We start from the raw sequence: 22846 nt of genomic DNA on the forward strand, positions 1-22846 counted from the left end.
GTAGAATAAAAGCGAAGTATGCAAACCTCAATCCAGTCATCATGGTTGTACTCTAAGCTGCCCTCGAAGTCAGCCGTGAGTTGGGAAGGGTCCACAATCTTGGATAAACCCTCTAAGGAGACCATCACCGTCTAGAATAGGAAGGGAAGATTGGCACAATTCAAATCAGAAAGAGAAGGATGAGGTGCAAGCGGAATAAAGTGCAGTTCAAGAGGGTGAAAGCCCACCGCCTGACAGTTATCATCTCTATCATCACTATCCCTAAGTAATCAAAGGTTAACTTGTCAAAATGTTCCCCACTGTTACACCCAGATTATGAAAAGAATGTGCAGTGTCAGTGGCTCCACACGTCTACTGTTTAGATAGCTGGAGTGACCGAAAAAGGAAAAACATTCCAGAAATCCTCAGCAGCCGTCATATTATCATTCATAAGATGCAAACAGGGGGACGTGAGGAAGCAAAAACAGAAACTGATGAGGCCCACTTGGAGAAGGTAAACACAACAAAAGACTAAATAAACGGAAAGAGTTTGAGCTCACATAAAGACGCGATAATGATGGAACATTTGATTTAGCATCTCACACACTTAGAGGGGTAGTGGTTCGTGGAGGTCTCGACCCATGCTTTACAAAAAAAACAAAAAAAACAATCGATTTTGTTTTTACTGGATAATGGGCAACAGTTGTGAAAACTCTACCGCCCTTAACGAGGAAGAAGAGAAAACATCTTGAAAATGTCCTCCTGATTTTTTTTGGTTTGATGTTTTTCCTGATCACATTTAATACGTGTTTGACATCACACAAAAAAAGAAAAAGAAAAAGAAAAAAACTAAAAAATTGGCTTGTCCAAACACAACTCGCTGCTGTCGAGATGAGCTGCTTTGCCATGTCCCATATATCTCAGTTTCCATAGTAACTGGGTCAGGACTAAATATATCAGCACCACAAGCCCACACGGGACAGAACAGAGCCACTGTCACAGAGCAGCAGTCAAATTAGAGCTGATAGATTAGCACTGATACTGACAGCTGTGTGTAACTATGAAGAGTTCCAACAGCTTATAACAAATCCTAAATGTGCACCAGATATATCAACATCTCCATAAAACAATCAGAAACCAACAGAGCTTTTTCAGTTATTCTTCATGTACAACATCCACAGCATCAACAGCCAAGCTGTAGAGCTCGAGGGATTACTTTACAATCGCGTTTTTAAAAGTGATCGACATGCATGTAGCATGCCCACTTACCTCAAATTCAAACTTGGAGCTGCCAAAGTTGGTCCTTTGCTTCTGCCAGAAGTTGTCCGGCTTGATGATTAGGGCGACGTGGATACAAGACGGAAAAGACTCCTGAAGGATCTTCAGCAAGGGCTTGATGCTGTCCCACTTAGAACCACGCATGTCCACGATGACTGTGAAGCCATGTCGGGCCACCTCCTCACTGCACAAGACACAAATACAAAGAGGTCAACCCTTCAGTTCAGTGAAGATTTATACATATCATGTGCATCATCTGGAGAAACTCAGAGGAGATCATCAACAAGTGACAACAAAGGGACATATTACGCACATTATTGCAGCTGCCTTAAGAACAGAAATAGACAAAACACACACCAGAGATACTTATTTCACATTTTCTGAAGGATCTTTCTTAACTGCAACCAAGCCACACAAACCTGCAGAGCATCTGTCGAGGGGGGAAAAAAAAAAAGTTAAAACATTGAAGTGTTGAAATTTCCACCGCTGCTTACCGGGAGTCATGCTGCTGAATGAGTCCATAAAAGGTTGTTTCTCAGGGTTTAAGGCTTTAATCTGAATGTGTCTAACTAGGAGACAGACACAGACACGGGCCCTGCTGCACTAACTCACTCTGACCTCACTCTGAAAACAGATCGGCAGCCAAATGGGAAGAGAAAAACAGAGCAGAGCGGAGGGAGGGAGGGAGAGGAAGAGAGAGAGAGAGAGAGAGAGAGAGAGAGAGAGGGGTAACAAATACAGAAGAAATATTTGGACAAGTAAGATAGGAATCAGGCCGAGGAGCAGAACCTGACCTCCTCCTGAATTAGTGACACATGGTTCCTTTTTGAGCCTAAAATCAGATATCTGGTTTCAACGCAGATTCTCCTGATGCAGGGCAGACGACCTGTCTTTGACTGCTTACACCTCATAAAGTTAGTTCACTCATTTCCTTTTGAAACAAAACGCGGACAAAAAAAAACAACATTTGGAAGAATAACTCCCAATATTAGAAATAGTTTGTCATTCCTATGGCAACATCGCTTCCCTTTCTGCGTCTTTCCATTAGGCTGAGTGACTAACAATCTGATATTTAGGATGTTTTAATAGAGCTGCACCACTTTCTGAAAAGGACTTACATCCAATAAAATCTAAGGGGAATCTCTCAATTAAGATTACGTCTTTAACATGAAGATACTGAGAAAAGTTCCCCTTAAAAAAGAGAATATAAAAGCACAAGAATGACAGCAACATCACAGTTCTTGCAACTCTTCTGCTACCTCCATAATTGGACTAGATCCTCAAATCTTGAAAAGATGTAGAAAACCCCTCTGTTCATGGGGTCGTCATCTGAGCAGAAGCTTGTTCACAGACATTAAAACGGACTTGCAAACTGTGTAGATCAGAGTGACAACTGCTGACTGAAATATACACACAGATGTTAAGCATTTTCAAGTTTGCCCTGGACATCCCAGAACACCCTCAGGGAGCACTGGAGAAACCTGGACCCAATTTCTGCCGTATTTAAGCTGGACTGCCCCTTGCCTGAAGACAAATCTCTAAACTCGACAGTGGAAAAAACAACAACTTCAAAGCAACAATCATGCTAAGCAAAAGAAAAAAAAATGGAGCTCAGAAGTATAGCATAAAAGAGAAGGGCAAGCTCCCTCTGACTAATCACAACTGAGTCCGTACAGAACAGCCCGGAGAGAATTATACAGAAAGAAGTACAGAGAGTGTGTACAAAACTGCTTCCTCTGGCTCCACGTTTCCTGCAGTATTTCACTGACGATAACAATGCAAAGGTGGAAACAGGGAAAAAATAAGGAAATGTACAGCACACTCTCGCAAGATGTTATCAATAGCATAAGCAGCATAGTGAGAGCTGGAAGAAAGCCTCCAAACAGAAGTGACGTCTTTTTCCTGAAAGTTAGGAGGAAAGGAGAAGGGTGAAGGAGGAAAGGCGATGGTGGGGTTGAATCTTCACAGAGAATCCAAAATAAAACCATCCCAGCTCTCTGTAGCCTCGGGTTATGCTTCAGCCTTTTAAATCCAAGCAAGGTGGAAAAGTCTGACACAGAGAAAGTGATGAGAGGTGTTTGAGTGTGACTGCATGAGCGTGTGTTTCAAATTAACCTGGGATCAAAAAAAGGTTTGTTAAGTCAGCACATGTGCAGGTTCAAAGTGTGAAAAAAAAAAGAAAGAAAAAAAAGAAGAAGACAGGATTCTTTCATGAGACCCTGAGTAATATAAGAACATTTCTAACCTGGGAATAGTGGCCAGGTAAGCTATGAGCCTGCGCAGGTCTTCGGGTCGTATTCTGTCGTGGTTGCTCCGTGCTGGAAAGGTGAGAACGGGACCCCCGCGTCTGTCTCTGCCACCTTTGGGTAGAAACCGAACCAAAAAAATGTCATTAGATTAAAGTGATCAAGCTCAAATACTGCGGCATGGCTTTAATGAAGCTAGCTCGACACACCTTCATGTTAAAGATCATGTAACCTGCAGAATACCACCAAAAAAACCCCTAAAAAAAAAGGATGTGAAGAACATGCAGTAGTTCTCTGATATCTGCAGCTAAAATGTGTTGGTACCATCTGTGAACGTGTCTGCCTTTAGTCATGACTATACTGAGTCACATTGAAGCATCAGAGCGCATACTTGTCTCACGATGACGAGGCTAATCGACGCCTTTCAGTCAGGGTGCACCAACCAAAAACACTCATTATTAAAACGAATAAAAAAGGCTCTGTGACTTGATTAGAATTATGGCCCCTTTGGTTACTAGTTATAGAAGCAGAACAGTTTATGGACTCACAATAACCAACCTCATAAATCACTGGAAATGATGCTTCAATGGAAAATAATAATACCCAATCTGCCATGTTTTATATGGCATAACATGAAGTGGGTACAGCTCTTCTGCTAAGGTTGCATCTTTCATCATCTTTCATGTTTTTTTTTTTCCTTTAATCACAGCATTCCAGTCTCCTCTTGGACATAATCCCATCTGTAAAAGGCTACTTAACAACAAAGCTAACTTGCACATATGTTTGTGTCTCTTTCATTTTGTTGAAACTAACAAACAAACAAAAAACAAGTTGAATGGAAGTCTTGATTAGTGACAACAATCACACATCAGGCTACATTCATTTACAGATACACGACCAACAGTGACGTCAGTACGGTACATAACTGACCTGAGAGGAAGGCGACTTTCTCCTTGAGAATGGGAAGCACATCGATGGCCTTCATATCCTCATTGCGATGAAACCCTGAAACACAGAGATGAACAGAGATGTCAGCACTGCAGGAGGATCTCTAACCAAAATCAGGGCAAAGGAAATGCGATTAGAAACAGGCACGTTAATAGTAGAGTGAACACAGTAACACCAATCTTTGTTTATACATTTCACACATACAGGGGCTAACAACATATACCAAGTATGCTCTAGCTTTGTCTGCGTATGCTGATAATGTTCAGTTTGACCGCCTCAGCACACGTTTGTTTGATGTAATCCAGATCACCTCAGTCTAGCATGTCAAACAGTAGCACTGTATGGAGCCCATGGGGAAACTGTAAACATGACGAACAACTGTCTATTATGTATGTCATAAAGGGCACCATAAAAATACTGCAAGCCTGGATCATAGAGTGTAAAGAAGATTGACGACATGGCAGATCCCCAAAATGTGAAGCCAAACTCTCCCGACTGACTTTGTGCAGTTGAGGTCATAGAGTAAGCTCGGCCAGCTCTATGTCAACATATTAGACATGGGCAAGCATATCAATTCCACAGTTCCTACTTCCAGTGTTCTTTTTTTTTTTCCCTAAAAGCTTCGTTTGAACAAGTAATTATGTGCAAAAAATAATACAGGGGTATTTTGGCTTAATTGTTGTACATTGGGGGATGAAGAGAAGGGACGTCCATCTTTATATGCAGTCTCTGGCATGGACAAACGCTTTTGATTATACCATTCTATTCCGCTGAAAGGGTAAAGCGTAAATGTAAATCCAATAAGTGAATTAAAGAACAAAGGAGAAAAGGTGGCAGAGGCGTGGTGGTTAGTGCGCACACCTTGAGCGGAGTCCTTCAAGCTGGCAGCCTCGGTTTTAATCTAATCAATCTTTCGCTTCTTTCACACGTCATTCCTCCTCTCTTGCTATCGACACCTGATTTCAAACTATATCCACTGTCCTAGCTCTTCAATAAAGGCTAAAAGGTGTGCTAAAAGTACATCTAAAAACCTCCTAAAAAAATACATTGCAAAATATATGCAACCCTAATAACATAATTTCAGTGTTTTTTTATTTTGATTTTAAATGTTTAAATATTGAATATTAAATCGTTCTGATGAGTTAAGATGTTGTTATGATGATACAAGTGTTAACTCTGGTTGGACTATGTTGGTGTCACCTGTTCTGTTATTGTAGGGTCTTCAAATGTCAAAGCTTTTCCCCTTCGCCTCCTCAACAGATGGAGCTATAAAGCACACAGACACACACATCCGCACACACACACACACACACACCAACTGACTTTTCTCTCTTTGGTGTGTCACAGCAGTCAGTCATGAAGACAACTGAATCAGCCGGAAAAAATGTGAGATTTTAGTCGAATATCTTCACATAATGCGTCCACGTAGCGTCACATCTGATGATGCGTATGAAATGGCTGTCATTTAATATATTCTGATGGGGACGTGATGAATTCTGAATGACTGCCACAGTGAAAGACTGTAGGCACTGGGAAGCAGAACAATCTATATCGTAAAGCTCTACACATTTGCCATGTTATTGACAGCTTTGATTGATCACCGAGTGTGAGTGCATGTGAAAGAGGAGGTGGGTGGATGTGGTGGTGGATGTGGTGGGGGGGCGGCGCCTCTGCAGACGCACTCAGCTTGTGATGTCATCAAATGTCCCTCAGTGAAGCTGTGAGTCATCTCTCTCAAACTGAATCACTGAATATTAGGAACATGAATTTGAAGCGTTATGCTCTGCTGCTACAGATGTGACCTTAATGTTTCTTGTATTTTATTCAACTTAGATCCATTAGCTGATACAAACTGATCTAGAGTTGATAAAAATCATTTACTGCATGATGACCCCCAGTTGAATACCGAATGATTCTTATAAAGCTCACATCAGTGGGATCAAGTCAAGTTGTTGACTGTTAAGAAAAATAAATAAAATCAGAGAAAAGAAGCCTGACATTTCATTCTGTAGTAAAATCAGTTGAAAGAATAGTAAAGTTAGGATTTAATCTTACAATCTGTGTAATATCTGGATGTTGTAATATGTCATATTTGGACATTACATACAATCTGCTGAACTTGCATCTTTAAACCGACTGCCATGTTTTTGTGTGAATTAGCATTTGTGTGTAGGTTCCTGAGTCTTGCCTGCCAAAAGCTTCATTCACAAACGCTGATTTAAAAGAGGGAAATTATTTGCAGCCGTTCAGATTTCTCCTTCCCTTTCAAGGAATGACTGAATGAGACCGTAGCTCTGACTCTGTGAAGACTGCAATAAGCAACGTGAGCATGGACATCAAACAGCTGCCCAGAGGTCAACCTCTGCACGGAGTCTGGTACTCTCAACAGGTGTGACTCTCTTCATGCGTTATCGAATATGTTTGAATTATTACAGAGGACGACGTTTGAAAAGCAGCGTTTCAGGGTAGAATCAGCTCGCTGGTGGATGATTCTAAGATAAAATCAGATTAGTTTAGGCAGGAAATGAAAAAATAAAAAAATAATAATTTCATTATAATCTTAGTCCTCATTCAGTCATACAGTTGCTCATGTTTATGTCAATATAAACATGATAAAATGCAATTAGAATGACATCTGGAGGAAATAAGAAAATGATCATGTGTCATCTCTGTTCTTTAAACACATCTTAAGAGTTAAAAAAGGAAAAGTGCTACATAATCTTCTCAACTCTTTGATGCAGTGATCATGTACAGAAAAAAAATAGATGAATTTGTCTGTAAATGGAACTGAGCATATAAGATAGTGTGGAATCATGGAATTTGAATATAATAGCTGTAACAGCTATAGCTATAACAGGTGGACAATGAGCTCAACCTAAATGGACTTCCTGACTGACCGAATGTGCTTTAAAACTACATGCCACATCCACACACGGATGGTGGTCGACATGTTACTACAGGAGCTGGGGATGAAACCCTCAACCTTCAGCTGAAGAGACGACCAAGTCTACCACATCAGCTGAAGCTGAAGATGAGTCAAAGTAATTTGCATGAAAAAAAACTGGAATATTATAACCCGACAGCTTGATACAAGAATAGAGAAAGAACTCTCCTTTCAGGTCACACAAGAGTTCCAACTTTATGATGCGAGGCAAACAAAGAGGTATGGCTGAATTCAAAGCTAAAACACAGAGAGATGAAGAAAGCTACAAGATTTGATGGACTGATAGGAAACGAGACACGCGGATCAAAGGCACAGACCAAAAATAGGAAGGGACAAAGACAAAGGGCCCGATGTGAATGACAGAGCGGAGAAGCAGAGGCTGATACTGAGTCAGATGAAAACTGCAGAGTACAGTGAGATGGATATAATGATGCAGACGGAGGAGAGTAGAGAAAGAGACGGCTAAATAACTCCTACAGGTCCTAATGGCTCCTGTAATATCGATTTTATCCACGGTCCGAGGGAGTTAGGAGCAGCAGTCAGGCCTGGATGACAGCCCATTAGCTCACTGTGGGAAGTGGCCACACTGGACTCAGCCTGACTCACGGAAAATGTCACAGCCAGCTGAGGCGAGATGGGACTGAGGCAGCAATAATGGTTTCATTATCATCCCACAGCTGGTAAGAGGATCGAGAGAGGGAAAATAGCTGAGTCCTTTGCAATCTACACTCATAGTTTAAAGATTTCCCTCTATGCTGACTGTACCTTTATACTGTAACCTGCTGCACCTGTTTCACATCCAACACCCCTCCACTATCTCTGTCTCACACGCAGAAACACTGGCAGCAGATGAGAAACAGAAAACAAAGACGCAGACTCCATTCTGTGTCTTCAAAAGATTGAATCAGTGTGTTTATGTGCTGCATGAGAGATTCAGGGCCTGAGCAGAAAGCAGCAAAACCCCCCCCCCCCAAAAAAAACTTTTCTGGCAGTTTGAGTGTGAGCACATGTTTTTGTGCGTTTCCTGCGAAGTGTGCCCAGACTCATTCCTCACTGTGGCGCTTTTATGTAAAACACTGGCACTGGCTCTGAGCCAGCTCTGACCTCTGTGCTGTAGCTCTGCGAGAACTGCAGTTGGTCACCTTCTTAAATACCACATTTAACCAAGTCTGGCAGAAAGCTGGACATGCGTGCACGTGGGGTTTATGTGGAAGGCTATACAGCAAGCTAGAAACAGATGTGACTCCCTTACAACAACTTGATGCTGCAAAACGTGGATGTTTTTTTATGGATATGGATGGAAAATGTCGGGTAAAGTATTGTATGTTGAAGTGTATTTCCTGAAGAATTTTTTTTTTTTTTTTTGTTAAAAAGTCAGTTCGAACCAAGCGGCAACTTCTTGTGTTAAAAAATGAAGCCATTCCAGAAGAGAGAGAAAAAAACTGCAGTTTCTTAAAGTGTCCACATGTGGCTGGATGTTAAAATGCCAGATAAACCCGTTTATTTATTTAACTCACCTGTTTGATCTGATAAAGTATATGAGTTTTTATATAAGGTTCCACTGATCTAACTGAAAGCTGGCACGCCATTGTTGTTCACCAGGAGGCGAAAGCACCGCCTCAGTCCTGCAGCTTCTGTGCTTGTTGCTTGTAAGTAGTTTCCAACATCAAACATCTACCTCCTTTGTATCTAAGGACATAAATCTAGGACAATACCAATCCTTGAATGTTCAAAACCACTAAATAAGAAACCCAATATGGTTGCAGGAATCTTAACATTATCACAGATCATAAAGCAGAGATAAGGCACAGCAGGCATTTTCTCGATGGACCGACGCGCTTTGCGGCCTCCAAATAAACCCGCTGTCAGGCTGCAACATGTGAAGGGAGGGTAGACAGTGTGAGGCCCTGCTACAGTGTGAAGAGAGCCAGAGGAGCAGGTGTGTGACAGGAGAGTGGAGACATCCTGAGCATGAGGAGAGTGAGGCTGCAGCCGTTGCAGGGAGTTACGTACTTTAGTGGATTCAAATGAGTAACGTTGGGCTAAGATTTTGTCTAAGACACTGACGGTTGTTCTTCTCATCTTTGACAGTTGGGTGGATTAACCAGGATGCTTATTAAAAAGAGGTCACAGGGATGGTGTGAAGGTGCGTCTAGTTCAACAGGTTGTGAGGGGCGGAGCTGAGCCAACCCTAATTGTCCCAGTCCAGCTGTTTATTTGCCTATACAGTATTTGATCCCAAAAACATGGAGAACAGCTCAACATGAACAGCTGAGGAGGTAGTTTTTTTGTTTTTTTGTGTGTTTTTTTTACTGCATGATGGCCCGTTATTTGTGATGCACAATGCAGCCCAACCACACTCCCTTTCCTTATTTCAGTCATGTCTATGCTATAACCCCATACAATATCCCTTTGGAATAAAGAATTACTCACTGTTCACACTGTGATTCATGAAATCCCATCATCGCCTCATGCTACACACACTCACGCAGCAGAACACACAGGCACACACACACACACACACACACACACACACACACAACAATCTCCTCTCTTCACTTCACACAACCCCTCATTTACAAGTCTGCCGAGCATGAAATAAAGCTTTTCAATCACAGGCTGCTTGTTCATAACACACTCATAATGAGAGCAATCCATTTTACTGGCAGCCTGCACTCAGGGCTCTGTAAAAAAAATGAGGTGAAATGCATCGTGTTGGTCCAAGAAATAAACTTCTCACCACAAAGGTAGAAAGCTTTTTTTTTTCCACAAGAGCTCATAATGACATATTCGCCCCTTGATTATCTACAAAGTAAGACGAAGAAAAAGATGATGACAGCAAGAAAGAATGTCAGTGTGCAGTATGGGTCATCTTTATCTATGACACACACACACAGCTACACCCACACACAACCATTTGCATAAATATGTTCCTTTTTCTCTCTGCAGATTTAACAATGGAGACATCCTGTGCATAACATAGAGAAAGTGGAAGTCTGTTATGTGGAGTATACATAATGTATGATGAATAATAATGACCTTATGTGTCAGATGCGCATCTTTAAATGAAAATGTTTAGGGCTGTTGTCAAACTTATTTTTCATCTTTTTAAAAGTTTTCCAAAAACGCAAATCAGACAAAAAAAAAAAAAGTGGAAAAATGTCATCAGTTTCATATTTCACATGCCGTTATATGTAGAGTCAATATTTAAAAAAAATACTTGTGTAAACTAATTACAGTTTGTCCAAGTGTTGTGCACATTATTTTCTGCTCAGTTATGGTGGCAACTTGTTTTCATTGAGAGGTTGTTTTTTTAGTCCCTTTGGTTTTGCTGTAAAATTCACAAAACCACAGAATACAAAAGGTGAAGAGGCCTAATTGTAGCTTTCAGAATAACTGAGCCTTTACATCAGACTGGACAGTTTCCTGCTTCATTTAAAAAAAAACATTTCTCAGTCTGCGTTTCTGCAAACGCCTGACTCTAGAGTCCCTGTGAAAATATTTCACTTGCAGCTCCAGCAGTGATTACACAGCATTCTCTCTCCTGCTGTCCTGTTGCTCGACGTGAAATTCGAAAAAGCACACACAGGCGGAGGGCGAAAAAAAAAAAAAAAAAAAAAAAGAGGCAGCGACACAGATTTACCCTGCTCAACTCTTCTCGTCTTCTTGTCTCTCTGAGAGGATTGTGTCCTAAATCCTTAAATTCACATGGATGTTCAATACAGAGAGAGAGAGAGTGAGAGAGAGCAACAGGACAACACACAAACTGTGCCAATCCATTTTCTTTTAGCCACCCTCCCTGGCTGGAAAAACTCACATGCTGATCTGAATCCCCTTCTACAGAACTGTTTGTGTTAGTGCCGCCTTGTACCAGTCTCTCACGCCAAAGACTGAAAATATAACGACACCCCTTTAGGAACCAAACTGGGTTGCAGACCTGTTTCTAAGTAATGAATGTGTAAAGTTTAGATCAGAATGGAAATAAGTTGACCAAAATTGCTGCATGTATAGCGACAAACACAACAACTTTCTTCACCTATAGTAAAAACCATCTCATAACTCCAAAATGAACACAACTGCATATTTGTGTTGTCCTCCACGGGAAGGCGGCTCTCGCTGCACTGGTGATCCTTTCATTTCCAATCCTTTTGACCACAGGCTAGACAGTACATGGTGCATCTGCGCAGCCTGGCGAGCAGCGTGATGCCAATCCTCTGGCTCATAACCTCATAACCTCAAACTCAGAGCAATTACAAGCTGCTGTGTGTGTGTGTAGCACAGCAGAACATACCAAGGCTGCTACTTAATACTGCAGGAAAACACACATCCCATTTTCCCTGGTTGTGACGCTGAACACAACCAGATAACATGCAAATAAACTGTGCGAAGAATCAAATATTAAGAACAGGAAAGCATTTCATACCGATTAGAAACAGCCAGAACTTTCAGCAACATCTCAGCGTACAGAACGCAACAAATGAATTCTGTATTATTATCGTCTCTGTGGAATCGCAGCTGTATAAATGTGTGCTCTCAAAGGGTGTCTGCGATGCACAAAGATTTACAGTGCATGCGAGTCTGACGGCTCTCAGATGGCTCTTTTATTCTTCAGTTCTGGGTCAGATCCCAGGATGTGAACTGCTCTATGAGTTTCAGTGAAAAGAGACAACTGGGAGGCATTTGTCAAACTGTTCAGTCCGGTTGGCTCAGTTTGGCACAGACTGGAATGGCTCAAATGTGCAGAGCTCAAAGATGGAGGACTATAGGAGATACGTTTAGTCATAAGTGTGTGTGTGTGTGTGTGTGTGTGTGATCTTAATGCGTTTGTGCACGAGTCTGTCCTTTGTAAGTCTGCATGTCTTTTCACACATTTGAAGCTCCTTTTTTTAAGTGTGTGTGTGTGTGTGTGTGTGTGTGTGTGTGTCTGTGTGTGTGTGTGCTCTGACCGGTGTTTCACTGTGAAGCAGTGTGATTGACATCCTCTGCAGGAATCCAAGAATAGCGCTCCCCCAGAGAGAAGGAAGTGCCACTTTTTACTGCTTTTGGGGTAAAACTTTGCAGAAACCAGGGGAGAAGCAAGGCAACAGCAGGCCACATGGAGGTATTACACTTCTACACATCACAAAGTTGTTATCCCGTTGGGAGAAAGGCAACACCAAAGTTTTCCAGGAAACTTTGAAGCCCTGAATGTCTTCCACCAACGGCAGAGAGTTTATAGTTTGTGTTTGAAGTTAGGGGGGGGGGGACGGGAGCTGTCTTCTGTTTTGTGGCGTGGTTAAAGTTTTCTGTGTTTTGAACTTCACGTTTTTTAGAGCCAACTTTGTTTGACAGATGTGGTAGAAAACCAAATACACCGGCTTTCTGGGACAAGAAAGCATCCTGTTGATTTTCCCTCACACATCCGAGTCGACTGGAGTTTGAAAACCAAAAGAAGCTCTTTGAGGCGAAAGGAAAGAACACTTGAAACAAATAATTAAAACGGACTGGCGATGACTCACAGTTTAATACTGACGTTAAAATGGGATTCTTGAGCTTTTTCTATTGACAACTCCAACAATCAGCTTTGACAATACATCGCAGAGATGTCACTCCATTCAACATTTGGTCACGAAAATGTTTTATTGTGATTGTGTAAAAGAATAATCAATCATCTGAAAGTCGAAACATGTATTTCATGCAACTAAAAATGATTAACAAAAAAAGAAAAGAAAAAGAAAGTCTTGGGTGCACAGCTGTGAACCCTGATCTAAAATCAGCTGTAACTTTTCAGGGTGGGTGCTAGTGCATGGAACAGATCTCTGCTTGTTGGAATGCTTTTGTTCATGGGCATCGCTTATTTTTATCCGCTTACACTCTCATCATCATCCGCCATGTTGTGTGCTATTTCTGCTTAGCCCCCCCCAGTACACGGACATCAAGCTGCTGTTGCCCTGCACATACACGTGTGTTAAATGTATGTTTAGCGTGGTCTATACGGTTACCAACAGGTCATTTGTTTCGTCTCTTGTGTGGCAACCCGAACGAGAACAACGTCAAATATCTACAGCGGAGATAAGATAAACAACTTGGAGCTCTTCCTCTTGCTCCTTTCCTTCTCCTATAACCTTTCCATTTATTTGTTTTGCTATCTTCCACTCACACCCAAACACTCTTTCTAACCCTCCCTCAGACACAAAGCCACTTCTAGCAGTGTCTACTCTACTCCGGCTCTGTGACCTTCAGCCCGGGCTGGCAGGGGGCCTGGGGACTGTGGTGAGCTCAGCTTTCATCGGGTTTCTCATATTGTTGTTACAGTGTGGCTTACAGTAAAAATAACACTTTGCTCCTACCGCAACCCCTCGACCTGGATATAACCCCTATAAGCACAGCAGAAAAAAAAGGGGTATAGATAAGTCATAACAAAAGGGGGCAGTTAGGAAACCAATGTTAATGTCATGGTACAGCTCTGGACTGTCCGTGTGCTTTAATGTCCGATCGATAACTGCAACATGGTGCAGGCCTTCAGACTTAACAACTCTTTCCCACAACTAAAGAAACGTGATATTTTTCTTCCTGCCTGTTCTCTCTCTTGTGTTGTCATATCTGGCAGTTTGGTCTGTGGCTCCATAAATCACATCATGAGACTGTTGTTGCCCCTCTCGAACCGTCGAAGGGTCAGATAAACACATCCTTCAGAGAGCGAGCGATCAAAGACGAAAAACGGCGGGATAAATGTCGGACAGCAAGGACGAGGCTCGATGAGGAGTAAAAGCTTTTACCTTTTCAGGGGCATTTGATGTTCTTCAGATAGTGTGATGTATTATCATGCGACATGTTCATGGTTATTGTCTTGCAATGCATCATATCGTATCGTGTGATGTGCCGTACGTTTTTGCTAGCCTGCTAGATTCGAGGCGTTTCCGTCTATACTCGACGAAGAAGCCTCGGTGCCAAGAAAGAACTCTTCCCAAGACGAAGCAACATGTTCAGAATGTTTAATCAATAGATTTATGACTTTTGAATGTATATCAACAAGACTTATTTCAAGACTTTAGCCAGATTAGCTCGTCCTGTATACTTGCTTGCTTAACATGAGCTAACCACGTCCTTTCCTGGGAGCTCCTGAGCTCTCATGTCTCAGAGGTTCCTCGTTGACATTTCTGCCTCTGAAAAGTGTGTTTTTATTTTTTTTTCTTGCCACTCGAACTTTGTAAAATGTTTTTAAGTGCTGTGCTCATGATGGATTAATGTCGCGTCTTTAAAAACATCACAATGAGTAAGGCCCGTTATGGAATTTCTGTAATTACGTCATTCAATGTGTCATGTTAATTCACGGTTCCTGATGTCAGGCAGACCTGATACAGTACAGCTTCATCTAGAGACCAAGGACAGCTTGGAGAGTCTCAACAGTTCTTCCTTATGTCTGCAGGGAGGTTGTTCATAACAGGAAAACTTGTTGTTCACTCCAAGCTCCTAGACGTCACAGATGAGTCGAGGTGGATCCATGTGGCACGACCCTGGATAATGATAACACCTTTTTTCTATGTATTCAGAGCCTTTAAAAGTGTCCAGCAGTTATGTTCGAGCGTGACACTGAACCAAAGTGTGATGTTGAGTCATGTCTCAATGAGTGGGCCTATACTCATCTGATGTTACAGCGACGTAAGCCATCCGAGTCTGACTGTGTGGAGTCGTGATCATTTCCTCGACAAGGTCTTTTTTACCTGCTCTCTTGTATTTTTTAATAAATAAATAATAATAACAAATAATAAAATTAAGAGTAAAGTCTTCAGCTGCTTTTTGTTAAGTGTCCTGAGATAAAATTTGTTGTGATTTTGGCGCTACACAAACAAATATTGACTGATTGATTGACATGAAGAACCGCACATGCTAACACTGACATGAGAGTAGAATAGCATCAGTGACATCGCACTTTAAAGTGCAACTACTGTTTATGGTTAAGGACACCTTAGGAGCTGTCTAAGAATTCAATTGACATCATCACCTGATGCTTCAAATATATTATTGAGTCAAGTTATTTACCAATGCACAGACTGTACCAGCTGAGAAAACTTGAACTAACATTCGCAATACCTCAGTGTAGTTTATAACCTGAATGTGAATGGACCGGTTTAATCACAGAACACTCTGTAAATAATGTACACACCATTCAGTACAACAAATATAACACAGAGGCTAAATATAGACCTTTTTAAATGCAGCGTGTGAGCAGCACCAAAGAGGCAGCGCTAAGAGAAAAAATACTTTGAATTGAAATAAAGTTTTAAGCTAGCCATTAAATGTGCACACACACACACACACACACACACACACACACACACAAAGCTTTTTTCACTCAGCTGTTTGTTTAACAGATAAAAGGGCAGCAAGCAGTTTGAAGGAAATACTGTGCTCACATCTGTGCTCTCACAATCACACCATAGAGCTGTTGTGACATGCGTCTGTATTAAAAGCACAAACAACAAGATGCTTAAGAGGAACCTGAAGCAAGCCCTGGGATAAATGCGTGCTGCACAAAAACAAAATTGCGTGTGAGTGTCTGTTTGCGTGTGTGTGTGTGTGTGTATGTGTGTAGCTGTTTCATTTGTAATCTATTAAAGGTTGTAATAAGCCTTGACAGAATATAAGTACGATGTGCGTTCTTATTATGGAGCTACAGCTGTTTCTCTGCTCCTTTCACACTTCACTGAGCCTGGATAACAACCTCACCTCCGTGGAAGATTTACAAATCTCCTCTTTTTTTTCCCCCTCTTTGTTTCTCAACTCACATGTGACATCCTTCTTCTCTCCCTGTGTCTCTCTCTCTCTCTGTATTCACCTCTCCCTTTGCTGACTCTTATTGACTTCTGACATACTTAGTGTTCCCCAGGCCTCACTAATGGCAACTCTCAGCGTCTCCTGCGAGCACTTAATGCTCTCTCCCTTTTTTTTTTAATGCAACAGCACACTTCAACATGTTTAAATTAGGAACAATGAAAACAGAAACAGAAGACTGGGCCAGTTCCCTTTTGAATGGAAATACTTCTCTTGAAATGATCAACTTGCTGTACCTGTGGTGATCATTTCTCTTGGGGGTCTGAAAAGGACTGGAACATGTGCAGTGTCTGTGAGGAGTTTTTAAAGGGATACTTCACCCGTGTAAACATGAATGTGGAATCGTTTTTGAAGTTGGTGCCTTTTTGACCGAGAAAAGGTAGAAAGTGTCGATTTGGCTCATGTGGATGAAAGACAACAACTCCCAGAATGCACAGCACCGCACCTCTACTCATGCTAAAGTAGAGGATTTATGGTGCTTTCACGTGGTATCGGATAAACAAGATTCTGAGTAGTCAAATGCACATGAAGCAGTCGGTTTTGCGTTTTGTTTTTACGTTTTTATTCTGGCACGTATTGCACATCCACTTTTTGCTCAAATATAACTTTGACAATAAGATTTCTCTCGGAAGTCGGAAGAACGATTTCTTAACTCGGAAACTCGGACCACCTGAGCAGAACCTGAATGCAGCGTTATTTACAGACTTTTACTACAACACATACAGACGTTTCCTCAAGGAATTGACATCTTGGAAATTCCAACACCGACCCTATGTCATTTTTAGAAAAGAAATTAGGAGCTTTCCTGTTTCAGGGGAAAATGAGTGATATACGACCATTCAAAAATATTACCAGGTTTCTAATGATACAAAGCCTAATGCAAATGGTTGAAGTATCCCTTTAAAATCTGCAACAGAGTCCGAGTGACAGGCTTTCATATCTCCAAACAGTGAGACTTTGAGAGCATCGTTACTGATACTTGTTAAAGTTGTTATGGAGTCTTACAAAAAACACTTTTCACTTGATCATACTATAAAAGAGAAAAGGTCTTATATAAAGAAACGAGTAACAACTATCCCGAGCAAAAAAAACAAAAAACAATTTCAAAAGTGTAAGAAATTCAGACTGTGGTTTAAAGCATGGATATGTATGCCCCTGAGACGCCTTCAATCTGAAAGCTGAGCAGTCGTAATGAGAGGACAAAGTGCACTCCCCTCTGTACTTCAGAGGTAGCACAGAGGTGAGACGGTTTCAGTGGAGCCGGCTGGGGAGTGCAGCGCTGCGTGTGATCTCATTCTGCAGCACTCTCATGACAAAATGGTACTATTTGTCATAATCGCCTCGCAGTCAGCCATCAACTCCTCAGACATCTGCATTTATTACTCTCGCTGGCACCACGTCTTTGAGATTGACGAGAGGGTGAGAAGGAACGCTTCCATTTTTGTTGAGCGTGATGGCTGTAGTATAGTTAACATATCCGATCTGTGAGGTTAAGGCCACATTTGATGTGTTGGATCTTACTTTTCTAGTGTTTAACCTTCTCTTCTCTCTTCTTATTTCCTTTGGTAGTTGTACTTTGTACCCTAACCCTAACCCTAATAAACTAAAACAGATTTATGCTTGTGCAGCAGAGAACAAACTGAGAATGTTAACTCACATAGTAAACAGGGTTAGAGAGGGATGCATGGCAGTGTACGTAGGTAATATTTATAATGCAGTATTTTATATTATTGTCCCTCATCTGTAAATTTTGCAATTTGCCATTTTGCAGCATTTGTCGTTTACTTCAATTCCAGAAGCATCACAGTGAAAACAATTAAAGCTGTATCAATTTCCCTGAAAGGCAAACCAATTCACAGAAATATAAAATATATAACCATATTGTGAATTATAATAAGGTATTTCATCTTTAAATCAAAATAACAAATCCTCTGACAGCATCGTCATCATGACCACAACTGACCTTTCTTAAGAATATCCCTCAACAAATGTTACTCTTAATAAGGTCACGTTAGTTTGAATGCAGATGTTTGACATCTCCTATTGTTGTGAATCAGAATGAAATTGTATCTGGATGAAGATAAAAGATATTTTAAAAAGATACTCAACCTGAGAGTCTGATCAGGGTTTTCCCAGCCTGGGCGTACTGCCAGCTGTGGTTATCCAGCACTGCCATTGTAAACCAAAACTAGCTCAACCGTCGCCTACATTATAGTCCACATGAGTCTATCTCGGTGGTCAGTTCCAGCTTTCTAACCAAACCATTGTTATATTGCGAGGAGGCAAATGAACAACAGCTTTGCCATACTGTACATTGGCCAACGCCCTGCCACCCATCGAGTTGCAGAAAACCAAAGGCGCTGCCAGCTCCTCTTTTTGCCTTCACCAACTGGCTTCTTTATTTTGCTATCCCCCCCCACCCACCCCCACCCTCCGTGTCACTAACCCCTCCCCAAAACAAGATTTAGTGACAAGTGCTGATTTGCATTAAACAGTTTCGCACATGTGTGGCTGGCTAGCTACTCACAGGGGGAAAAAGTTAAGCCAGCCAAACAGTTGTCGCTGGTGGATTTGTGGGTGAAATAGGCTTTAATAATGATTCGATGTAATCTTCTCTCTGACTAAAGCTGTGACTCAGACAGTGACTGTCAGCTTTTGCACCAGGGTGGCTAAGGACCCTTAATGTAAATAATGTCCCCCTTATTATCCTAAGAACACATGTGAATCTTGACATCATTGTTTTATTTCAACATTAAACACACAGCAGGTTTGTTACACTAATTCCCATCATTCTGTTATTATTTGTTGATTATGCAGTTTCTTTAAAATGTTTTTTAAAAAAAGAGGAAGATGCAAAATGAATAACATTCAATGAAGCAAGCATAAACTAGTGTATTTACTGATTTATTTATTAGTAAGTGACATTTCATTTTTTGACCCTTACACTACCAACTTTTGTTGCAATAAATGACAGAAAAACTAAAACAACCATCTTCATCTATGCCTCTCAATCGTTAAGACCGAACTACAACTTTTTTTTTTTTTGGTATGAGCATGGCTAAATTTAAATCAAACTCTCGCGTACATTCCCTTTTTTTTTTTTTTTTTTTTTAAAGAAAACAGCCAGTTGATATAGAGCCAGCATCCTTTCAGCAGAGGAAACCAAACAAAGACCTTATTCTCTGTTTACTCCTAGAGAGAAATTAAGCTTCTTTGTTGCCTCTCAAAGGAGAAGTCAAGGGGGGGGGGGGGGATTACCACTATTTCTACAAATTGTGAGGAAAGCTCAGATAAGCTGTACAAATGTGTTTTATAAGAAATGTAGCTCAAAAGCGAGGCCGGAAGAAGTCGTGCTACAGCAACTAAAGCTCCAGTGATTAACATGCAATACCACTATTTTGTCTTAAAAGTGTTATAAAGTGTTGCACGCACAGTTGATACATATTAGCATACATTATAGTCTAAAATCCAACAAGAATGGTCTAAAAATATATAGTTTATTCGTATACAGGACTCGTCAAGGACCACATACCGACTTTTTTAGCCGTCCACCATGGCTCCAAAGTCAGCCAACCTTTCCTGTCCCTGAGAAAACCCATGTAGTGCAGACGGAACAACATGGTCAGACTGGCCATGTTCTGTGTCTCAGATAACGATCCAAAGTGTCCAGACGTGACAGGAAACAAAACTTCCAAAAGCTCAAGTCCTGACTCATAAACTGTCACTGAAAAAAAAGAAAAAAAGAATTCAGCTGCCCCTGACAGAGGTGTCGGATGAAGTTTTCATTCAGAAAAAAAAGCCGAGATCTAACTGTGCAACACTGACAGTGTTCAGGTGTTGTCTCGGTGTGTAAGAGCTGACAGCTTTCTCTTTTCTGCGCGGAGCTCCGAGTCCTGCTGTGCGTGTGTTTATAAGTGGAGCAGGTCACATATCGGAATGATCCTGTTGGAATAAATAACTGAAGGCTTGTCACCTCTGAGGAGAGGCATGCTTCAAAGGGAGAGTAACTGTTCCAGATATACAACAAACTCATCAGCGAGTGTGTGTAGACAGAGACGTCGTCTCAGTGAGGTCACCCATTGGTTTGTGAAGGAGACTTTAGAAAGACCGGCCACATGAAACAAAATCCAATAAAGATTTATTTTTTATTTTTTTCAACTCCATACTTCAAATTATACATACGTGGACGCATCTATCTTTAAATAAAAGAGATGACCAGGAAGACTGTGGAACAACACTGTGGCTTTCTTATTTGACCTCTATACACTGTCTGACTGTTGGGGGGGGGGGGGGGGGGGGGGAATAGACAGACCTCTAGAGAAGTAGTGAGTGTGAGAGGGATTGACACTATACAAAGGCATAAAAGCCCTTTTCAGTGTTGTTGATAGTCCATGTGCATCTGTCTGCTTGTAAGCCCACAACAGTATACAGTACAGGCTCAGTGGGCAGCTCAGCTGAGTCGCATCAACACATCAATGAAGTAGGGAGGAGAAACGCTTTGTACGGCTCAGGGAGCACCATTCATCAGCTTCCTCTATCCACACCGAGCTCTGATTGTCCCGCTGTACAACAAAACCAAGCCTATAAACCACAGTGCAGCAATAACACTTGACAGGGGGGGGGGCGGGGAGAATCGAGAGAGAGAGAGCATGTTTCTTTGGCCCACTGTGTTACTAACTGCCCCCAGATGAAACGACGACAGCAGAGGGAAGAAGAAGGAGAAATAGTGCTGGAGACAACAACACGTCAGCTGTCCGTCATTCGGATCAGACAGTCGTGGCCCGAAGCAAAAAAGGGAAGTTAAGCCGATGACGTCAGACAGTGCGAGAGATGATGACGATGAGATGTGGAGGGGGAAGCTACGCTTTCATTAGCAGCAGGTATAAATCTCTGAAAAATTACCTCAACTGTAGCGAGGAGTATTAGTGAGTACACCACTGTCGATTTAAAGATCAAAACTAGAACTCAGACTTAACATCAAACCAAAACTAAGATCTGATCTGACCAATGAGTTGAAGTTGAAAGTTTAGCACAACAACAAATGAGACAGGAAGAAGAAGAAGAAGAACATAATAGAAAGAACACGTGTCTTTGAAATAACAGATCATAAAGTGTAAATGTTGTCTTCCTTTGTACTTTCATGTATATTGTCATAGTGACGCCTCCTCTTAAAGTGGAACATATCCTCAGATAGAAATAAACACAGAATCGCTGATGTAGAAAATGAGAGGTTGTTGAACAAGTTAATTGGAAAATATTAAAAATAACATAGAACATACAAATATTAATAATAATAATATATAAATATTGATAATAACACAGAAATATTAATAATTGTATAGAAAATAAAATTGAACTTTTCAGTGTCTTCTCATCAGCTAGCTGAAGAAAATCCAGCGCGGAGGCCACTATTACTTTCGAGCCCTGCTAATAAAGAAGAAAAAGACTAGAAATGCTGAGTGCATGTTATTTCTGTTTCCTCTCTGTGAACATGGTGACTGACGCAAACAACACACATAATAAAAATAAAAAGACAACGCAAAGGAGATCCAGCTTGTGCATGTCTGCGCCAAAACACACCGAGCCATCAGAGGAGCAAACACAGCGTGTCCACTCCAATGTCCCACAAAGGAAGAACACTTCTTTCATCAAGAAACATCCGGCAACATATCTGTCGTGTCAGCTAAACCGTGACCTTAGCTGACTGCAGCACTAACAGAGCACCAGCTGAGCTCTGATAATAGGATTATTACAAACCTCTGAGACCACCATTTACATGAACATATGATTAACTTCAAAACGCTGAAAATGAACAGTGCATGAAATGTGGAATCTGCATTTTGGAAATGCTTGTCACTTTGCTGACAGACCATCCAGAGCAGGAGGCTGTGGAGACACGTTTACGGTAAACAAAAGGGACGAAGACATAAAAGGTAAGGAAGCGCTGACTTAGTGTCAGTGTCTTCCTGCATCAGTTGTTGGTAAACAGGAAGAACAACACAATCTTAAAGTTAACATGTGTAATGACCGCCTCTCACAAAGTGTGGAATCATAAACAAGAAAGCAAACACAGCAAAACTCCTATAACTGGATCTGATTGGTCTTACTGTGATTGTGTTTTGATTGGGACTCTGTGTGTGTGTGTGTGTGTGTGTGTGTGTGCGTGTGCACCTGCAGGGCTTCCAGCTTGCTAAAAGCATGATAGTTCCTGTTTACAAGCACAGAAGTCAGAGCCAGTTCCCAGAGGAAGACAAAGACAAAAGACACACACGGAGCTTTGTGGCAAATTATAGTTTTATAACACATGAGTCATTCTCTGCTCTGTCTATTCTGTTACATCCTCCTCTCTACCTGTTTCTATTTTTCTGCTCATCATTGTCTTTCAAATCCTCTCCTCTTCCTTCAGGACTTTGCTTATTCCTTCTTCGTCACAGTCCCTCTCTAGCTCTTCTTCCATTCCATTCTTCCTTCCATTCCTCCTTTATAGACTTAGCTGACACAACAGATGCATTGCGAGGTGTATTATTTGTTATTATACACTTCAGCAAGACATTTACGCGCTATATAGACCCCATAGACTTTCAGTGGACTTGGCTGAATAAAGGCACACATGCACACGCAGAGTAGACAGGGAACT

At 41.4% G+C, this 22846-nt stretch overlaps 1 protein-coding gene across 8 annotated transcripts in view; it reads right to left on the reverse strand.

The window, feature by feature from the left end:
- The window catches only part of triob (trio Rho guanine nucleotide exchange factor b), a 115004-nt gene that overhangs the window by 69427 nt on the left and 22731 nt on the right, over nucleotides 1-22846 (reverse strand). For 6 of the 8 annotated variants that reach the window (XM_079343749.1, XM_079343746.1, XM_079343744.1 and 3 more), the window contains 4 exons: nucleotides 4434-4508; nucleotides 3503-3617; nucleotides 1249-1441; nucleotides 27-131 (listed from right to left, as the gene is read on the reverse strand). In XM_079343749.1, the coding sequence (XP_079199875.1) occupies nucleotides 27-131; nucleotides 1249-1441; nucleotides 3503-3617; nucleotides 4434-4508 (488 nt within the window). Of the gene's footprint in view, nucleotides 1-26; nucleotides 132-1248; nucleotides 1442-1751; nucleotides 1886-3502; nucleotides 3618-4433; nucleotides 4509-18318; nucleotides 18633-22846 lie in introns of those variants that run through there. The other 2 variants (XM_079343745.1, XM_079343747.1) reach the window with 2 other exon arrangements.

Source organism: Symphodus melops, assembly GCF_947650265.1.
Source record: "Symphodus melops genome assembly, chromosome: 5".
Classification (NCBI taxonomy): domain Eukaryota; kingdom Metazoa; phylum Chordata; class Actinopteri; order Labriformes; family Labridae; genus Symphodus; species Symphodus melops.